The following is an 8,821-nucleotide window of genomic DNA, read 5'->3' on the forward strand; positions in this document are numbered from 1 at the left end:
GAGTCGTTTCCGACCCATAGCGACCCTGTACAGGGTTTCCGAGGCTGTAAATCTTTACGGGAGGAGACTGCCTCATCTTTCTCCCGCGGAACAGCTGGTAGTTTCGAACAGCTGGCCCTAAGGTTCGCAGCCCGATTCGTAACCACTACGCCAGATTAAATACATATAGATATGTCAGGTATGTAAAAAATCAACAAGGTGATCCTTAAATTAACGTTAGTTTTGGACATTTGATCTAACTGCACAATCTCAAAGGGATCCATCTCTCACTGATGCTGTTGGATGTACCTGTGTTTTGGGTAGTATGTCTCTCAGATTAGGAGTCTCTACAGAAGTCTGTTAATGCCAATAAAATCCCTCTAGAATATCTGGAAAACTTGAGCTTTGCCCTGAGACTAATTATATGATTATTGTCACTGACCTATTGGTATAGAGAATATTATAGCTGTTCATAATTTATTCCCAAATGTTTTAAAGACCAAAGTATTTTATTCTTTACTTCCCTAAAAAGAAATAACATCAGATGGACAATCTGTTCCTATAAAATCTTAGTCAGTGGATTCAGACTGTGAGAACTGATTTCTAATTTATTTATATGAAAGTCTTAGTATATAACATTATACAGCATTTTTGAATTCTATTTTTTGCATGTTTACCACTTTGTTTTTCTCTAAGTGAATACTTATGGAGTCACAATGGACCACAATACTCTGTGTAAATCTGAACTATTCTAAGTTTTAAAGTCCTATTGTTTTATAAGCAAATATACAGGTAAGATTATAAATGACTCTTTAAGACAAGTCTGGGATGTACAATGAAATCTATTTATAAATTAGTTTAATAATTTATTTTGTTTCTCATTCTGGAAGAGAAAGTGGATTTCCACCCAGTAATTCTGAGGCAATGCCTTCTAGGAACAACAGCAACAAAATGATTACTTAACATTGAACCCATTAGTTGAAAGTCCACATAGTACTTATTTTTAGTTGATTGCCATTTGGTGTTGTTGAAGTAATGGATATAGAGCAGTCTTTAAATAGGTTTACAAATTTCTCAAAATGTTATAAAATTCTGAAGGAATTTTTGGTGTTAGAGATGCAAAATGTGGAGGGTAAATTTACTTTATTCATTTATCACAAGCCACTAGTGATAAAACTCCAGGTAACTTAACTATATGAGTAAAAAGAAAAAACAAATCAGTATATGAGATTCCATATAAATACTGATAAGAACCAGAGAAAAACTAACAAAAACATTTTCAAACAAGGTACTTTGAATAATCACTACAGAGTCTTTAAAGCTGTTTGTTTCAAATTTGCTGAGTTCAAGGACTTTAAGCAATTTCAAAAGTTGCATTGGAATAAATGAAAGCCTATTCTATTGTTTAAAATCCATGCTTCTGGCAACTATGGTAAATACTATAACACATATAATCCTGTAATAGCAGTAATAACATCCAATTATTTGTGAGTGGATACACAGGTTGTTATGTTATCTACATAATGTTAACATATGTATGTTATCTAGGTATGGGAGGGTGTCAAGGAGTACACTTTTGTGCCTTTATAGGTGTGTTGTTAAGTACTGTTGAGTCAGTTCTAACTCAGCAACTCTTCACAGGGTTTCTGAGAGGCAGCCGGTGGATTTGAGCCACCACCCATCTTGTGATTCACAGTCCAGTGCTTATCTAACAGCACCACACCAAGTGTTGTTGTGGTTATTTGTATATAGGTATCTGTATATGCTGCATGTATATTTGTCTGAAAGCAAGTCAGGGAGGGCCATGGAAGTTGGACAACTGGAAACAGGGAACCCAGGGTGATAATGGAATAAGTGTTTACACATCGCAGGGATTTCAACCAATGTCATGGAGCAATTGGTGTATAAACTATTGAATGGGACATTAATTTTCTCTGTAAACTTTCACATAATGCACAATAAAACATTAAATTATGAATTAACTGGAAACAAAAATAAAAACAACTTGAAACATCTTTTCATATTCCTATTGGCCATTTTCTTTTGGAAAATTGAAGTAATTCTTCAAATCTTTGGCCTTTTTAAGAATGGGCTAGTAGTCATTTTTTGCTTAATTTAATTATAAATATTCTTTCTATAGTCTACATACAGATTGCTTAGCAGATCTAAGTAAGATTTGTAAATATATTCTACCATTCTGACAAAAATTATATTTCTTCTACACCTGCAATATTGCTGAAATACAATAAACATATAAGACACTTGAGTGGTTATTGAATTCCAATTAATATACAAGTGAATTAGGAATCAATAATGAGTACGAAAAACGTTCATAATTAACCAAATGGAGAAGCTCCTAGGGATTCTCCAAAAATGAGGACATTGATTCTATAGATGGTTGAGGGGCACCAGAAAGATACTTACCATGAAGAGTATGAGCCTGTGAAATGAGACTTAATCACCAAACCTCACAATATTAGACATATATTGTTTATTGTTTTGTTAAGTGCATCAAGTTGGTTCTGACCCATAGTGACCCTGTATAGAGTTTCCAAGGAGCTGCTGGTGAGCTTGAACCTCCAACCTTGTGCTTCAAACCGATTTTGCAGTCCAACACATTAACCCACAGCACCATGGAGCTACTTAAAATTAGAGAAAGGAGGCATTACGAAAAATGGATTATTAAAAATGTAATTTCTTGGCTGACTTGTCCTACCAAGATAGGAATAATATGCAAAATGTGCTGAGATAGATATAAAAATAAATGCAAATTAATTTATTAAGACACTCTCCAGGCCTTGGAGAAGAACGTCATTCTTGGTAAAGAGGGACAGTGAAAAAGGAGATGAACTGGCACAGTGGCAGCAACAATGGGCTCAAGCGTGGCAGCAATTGGGAGGATAGCATCGGACCGGGAGGTGTTTTATTCTGTTGTACACAGGGTCACTATGGGTCGGACCCGACTCGATGGCACTTAACAACAACAACAACAACACAGGGTCATTATGGGTTGGGACTGACTTGACAGCACCTAACAACAATAACAAGATGTTCTATAGTCTTACAATGTATTGAAGGTTAAAATGTCTTTCTTGTGCATATCCCTCAGTGATAATGTATGTAAATGGTTACTAGACAGAGAAAACATTTATTAAATCTATTGTGATGAGTGATATCATGGTGTGTCACTATAGGATAAGCACTGAATTGCTAACCATAAGGTCAGTAGTTCAAACCTACTGGCCACTCCTTGGAAACACTATACAGGGTCGCTGTGAGTCAGAACTGACTTGATTGTACTTAACAAGAACAGTAACATCTGTGATATGTGGAGTTGTCAAACCATGGCATGGAATTGTTTAAAGTGCAATTAGTTCCACGTATTGATCCCAATAAGTGTTTAAGACTTACTTTATTTTAAAAAACATACCATAAGAAAATTGACTTTGACCTTTGGAAATGTCAGATTCCTTATACTGACCAAAAATTTGTATATTAACATTTTTTCTGAAAATGAATAATTTATACAGAAAATGCTTTTCCATCTTTCACATTCTCAGAGGCTTTCCAGAAAATCTCTGCATGTACAACCTGTGGTACTTTTCTTCTCATATCATGTAACCTACTATGTCTGTGCTAGCTTTCAGAATGATTAAGTAGAGGTTATTTCTCTTTGTGACTGGAGACATTAGATGGGAGAAGAATACAGTCTAATTTAGAATCTCGTTTTCTACAGTTTCTGTCTCATCAGGGAAGTCAGGAATGTCTAAAGAGAATCACTCCTTGACAGTTGACTTGATCCTCATAGGATTTACAGATCATCCAGATCTGAAGACCCTTCTGTTTGTGGTTTTCTTTGCTATCTATCTTATCACCATGATGGGAAATCTTGGTTTGGTGGCATTGATTTTCATGGAGCGCCGTCTCCACACACCAATGTACATCTTTCTAGGCAACCTGGCTATGATGGATTCCTGCTGTTCCTGTGCTGTAACTCCCAAGATGTTAGAAAACTTCTTTTCTGAGGACAGAATGATTTCCCTCTATGAATGCATGGCACAATTTTATTTTCTCTGCCTTGCTGAAACTACAGACTGTTTTGTTCTGGCAGCTATGGCTTATGACCGCTATGTGGCAATATGCCGTCCATTGCAGTATCACACCATGATGTCAAAGCAACTCTGCATACAGATGGTCATAGGGGCCTACATAGCTGGGAACCTGCATTCCATGATTCATGTTACTCTTCTATTAAGGTTAACTTTCTGTGGATCTCACCAAATTAATCACTTTTTTTGTGATATTCTTCCATTATATAGAATATCCTGTACTGATCCTTTTTTAAATGAACTAATGATATACGTTTTTTCAATGCCAATTCAAATCTTCACCATTGCCACTGTCTTGATCTCTTATGTCTGTATTCTTTTCACAATTTTCAGAATGAAATCCAAAGAGGGGAGAGGTAAAGCCTTCTCTACCTGTGCATCCCACTTTGTTTCAGTCTCAATATTCTACATATGTCTTCTCATGTATATTCGACCATTTGAAGAAGGGGATAAAGATATACCAGTGGCAATTTTTTATACAATAATAATTCCTTTATTAAACCCTTTTATTTATAGCCTGAGAAATAAAGAGGTGATAAGTGTTTTCAAAAAAATTATGAGGAACTATAATATTCTTAAACAAACTTCATCCTCTAAAGCAACTTAATTTTAATCTATTAAAATTATTCCACTGAAAAAGAAAAACGTTTTAGGTAAAGTTCAAGTTTTAAATTATTAGGAAATATTCATTAAAATAAGTATGACTAGAATTTAAAAATATACCAAAAGACCTTAATCTAATATTTTGTATATATATTAACCATTTACATTTCTTCTATGAATCGTCTGTTGTTTTCCTCCTAACTTGTTTGTACCACTGTTTACAGAGAAAAGAAATTAAAATACTATGACTCTTTGTTTTAAGTAATTTCTCACTGTGCTGATAGTCTTTTAATATCTATTGGTTACATTAGTACTTGATAAACATTTCAATATCATATATGCATACTTGCTGATTTTTTTTCTAATGTTGTCTATTTTGTGTTAATTTGTTTAGAATTTCTTTCCTTAAACTGAATTCTCATATTAACCAACATTTTTTCTCGGTTTCTTCTTCAGTTTATCATTTTTCTCTCTGCCTTTCTCTCACTTTATAGTTTACATTTTTGCACTTAATTCATGATACTTTTGAAAGTTGTGTAGCAGATTTTAGTTTAAGCCATGAGGTGAAGATTTATCTTTTGTTTAACCTGTGTCTCCTCAAACTATCCAGAGTTTAGCTTAAAGAAACATCAAATGAGAGGAATCAGATGAAATGTCAACTTTTTCTAGAATTCCAGATTTTTTAAGGAAAAAATAATAACAAATGAAACAACTAATCTTTCTATATTAAATATTAAAATATATGATAAATCTCCAATGACTAAAATTTAATTTTTGATCAAGATTCAAATAAAAGGCTCAGTAGAACAGATTATACTATCCAAAAGTAAATAATTTTCAATATAAAATAAGAAGAGTATCATAAACTAAAAAATAAATGAAAACTTGCTTAATAAATTGTTCTGTGCAAACTGGTAAATTGTTTATTAATCTTTTCCATTCTTTGTGTTAAAATGTATATGCCCTCCTCATTCAGAGACTATGTAACAAACATAACATCTTTTCTTTACTTTCAAAGCATTAATTTTGTACATTACTTTAATTAAACTAGAATTAGTTTCAGAATTTTGTGAAGTGAGAATTTAAATTATATTTATTATGACTAACAAATAGTTTCAGAAGAAGTTATTAACTCATTCAGTCCTTACTCATTGATTTCACATGCCTTCTTTTTATACATATACACATATGAGATCAATTTCCTGCCTAGCTAATCTGCACAATATGAGACAGTCTGAGTTTCTACCCTTATATTCTATTAGGGAAGAGATAATATAAAAAAGTAATTAAACTATAAACTAATAAGTATTATGGCTGGAGGAGACTCTTCTACCTCTATCCAAAGTCTAAACCATAGACTTCAGTAAAACTCAGAATAAGACTTCTATTCCCTCTATTCTTTCTTTCTATGTGATTTCATATATTTTTGAAACCTTATAACATCATGTAAAAGTGACCCAGATTGATATTTTGCCTAATACTTAGACTTGTGTATCCTATTAGCTTATTTGACATTTTCATTCAAATGTCTCAAACACATCTCAAATTGAACATGTTCGAACTACAACACTTTCTTAAATTTTCCCATCACCACCATCTTCTCCAGTCTTCTTTACCTTATAACAGCATTATCCAACCAACTGGTCTAGACAAAAATGAAAAGCGATCCTCCTTCTACCTCTACCATCACATTTAAATTTTCACAAGGCCTGCCAACTCTTTCTCTGAAATCCAACTAAAAAATTCTTGTATTGGAGTTACAGTGAACTGCTCTTACAACTGCCTGGGTTTAAATTTTTTTATACATCTCATCATTAGTAATACATACTAATCCAATGTTACAACATGTAATTTACTGTTGTTATTCTTATGCCAACTCCCAAACACAAATATAGACCATATTTATAAGGACACTAATAATAAAAGAAAATAATACTGAAAACAACCATAGAAATGAAAAACTAATGCATTTGATTTATGCTAGAACAGATTTATAACAGTCTTTGGAATGAAATCCAGTCATAAGTTGGAGGACTTGCTGTATATATTAAAAGTGCCCATTTCTCTTTATTTAAACTTCTTGCATGCTGCCTGCATCTCTTACCTGAAAAATATTAATACCATCATATTTGCCTCCTTGCCTTTTCTCCTTTCATTTCTTAATTTCTTAACAAAAGCCAATTCTTAAAATAATATTAAATGTATGTTTCAAAACCTGTACTGTTCTACCCACCATGGTCAATGTTTTCCAGCTGAAACCATTTTCTAAATTTTTAGCTATTTCTTTGAAAATTTACCGACATGTTTCTTCTTGTCAATTGTAGACATATTGCTTAATTTCCCATTATAGAAAATACAAATCCGTTCACTTATTCATTTGTTTAAAACCTCCCATTTCCCTATTCCTTAATGGTATATCATGATGTTCAGTAATTTATTAGGGACTTCCAAACTCTATGTACTGGTAAGACAAATGTATACCATGTTATTTTTTTTTCCTTTTCTGTATCATTTTATGAAGGTAATACTAGCCAATTATTTTCACATGTTCTCAGTTAGATCTACACATGTTCCTATTAAATATATTCTTCAAAAATTCAATTTATTAAATGATCTTTTCCTCTTTCATTATCTTGAACACTCTGGTCTGGTGCTCTCTTTCCCCTGACGCCGGTCTAGGGTGGTTACTCTGTAGACCCAGTACACAGCTGTCCTGCTTAGACTTCCCTTTCTTAACTTCCTGTGTTAGATGCTGTTTCCAAGTTCTCTGTCTTTCTCTTTACTGTCCATTCTTTCCTTTTGTTTAGAAATTTGGGCTTCCTCTTTGATAGTCAAGATTTGAAGTTCTGGTATGCTGTAAATTATCTTTTTTTTCCTTTAAATTTTTCTTATCAATTGAATGAAGTATTACAGGCAAGATCATCAGCTTTACAGTCAACAAATCATATGCTTTGTTTAATTTAGATGATTATATTCCCTTCCACGCAACAATAGTTATCCTGCTTCTTCCCTGTGGTTCTTATTTGCCTTCTACCCAATTTCCTATCTTTTTCAACTTTGTTCTTAGGAAAATGTAGCCCTTTTGATTTGGAATGATTGACCATTCCATGGTGAGTATGCCCTCCTCTATAAACTTATCTATTCTGCTTGGCAGAAAATTGGACCATGAGAGTGAGTTCCTTTCCAAACCTGAATGGTGATTGAGGGTCACATAGTCTCAGGCTCCTCCAGTCTCTTTCTAATCAATAAACATTGTCTTTTTAAAACTTGTTGGATTATTTTAAGTTTTGTTCCACATCATCTTCCACTCTATTTGGAACCCTCTAATGTGATCTCTTTCAGAGCATTTGGTAGTGTCAGTCAGGTACCAACCAGTTCTTCTGGTCTCAGGGTCATGGAGACTGATGTTCACATGTTCCATTAATCTACTGGACTAATTGATTCCAAACCTCTTCTTTTTTCTGCACACGGAGAGACCAATAGCTGCACCTTAGATGACCACTCATGATCTTTCAAGACCCCATAGGCTACCCACCCAAGCAGGATGTAGAGCATTGTCTTTGTGGACTATTATGCCAAATGACCATATTGTTCCCTGAAACTATGGCCCTTAACCCCCAGGCTCATAAACTTATTGCCTTAGGTTGTTTGATAATATAAAGGATGTTTTCATCATTTTGCCAGCTGTATGTTCCAGCATAGCTGTGTTTGCAGGAAAGGTAAATGCTCATGTAAAAATAACTTCTTATAAACTCATATATTTGTGGGATATATAAATATATATGTCCCATCCTTCCTCATTTACCCATTCAGCCTGTGTCTCATTCCATGTAATTATGCACAGACCACTGTTGTTCCAAGGTTGTGTATACATCACTGTTTACCTCTCTCCCATTTTCTCTCCCATTTATCCCACACATGACTCTCTAAGTCATCCCCTATCTTCATTGTACATCTGCCACCCTCCCTCTTCTTGTGTATTGCCATTTCACACTTGCATATTGTCCCCCCATCACCTGAACTAACACGTGTCTACATTCTAGTAAGTGATTTACTCTTCCTGCCCTCTCACCTCTGATGACCATCAAAAAATGCTTCTTGTAGTATGGAAATCTTTTCTTAAGTTTTTG

General features: G+C 33.9%; 1 protein-coding gene across 1 annotated transcript; it reads left to right on the forward strand.

Moving 5' to 3' along the window:
* Window positions 1-3,741: 3,741 nt before the first annotated feature.
* Window positions 3,742-4,695, forward strand: LOC102841620 (olfactory receptor 5K4-like). The gene has a single exon (XM_006868633.1). It carries the CDS (start codon window positions 3,742-3,744, stop codon window positions 4,693-4,695), a length of 954 nt encoding a protein of 317 aa, XP_006868695.1.
* Window positions 4,696-8,821: the final 4,126 nt, after the last annotated feature.

The sequence above is a fragment of the Chrysochloris asiatica genome, unplaced genomic scaffold (assembly GCF_000296735.1).
Source record: "Chrysochloris asiatica unplaced genomic scaffold, ChrAsi1.0 scaffold00120, whole genome shotgun sequence".
Taxonomy (NCBI): Eukaryota; Metazoa; Chordata; class Mammalia; order Afrosoricida; family Chrysochloridae; genus Chrysochloris; species Chrysochloris asiatica.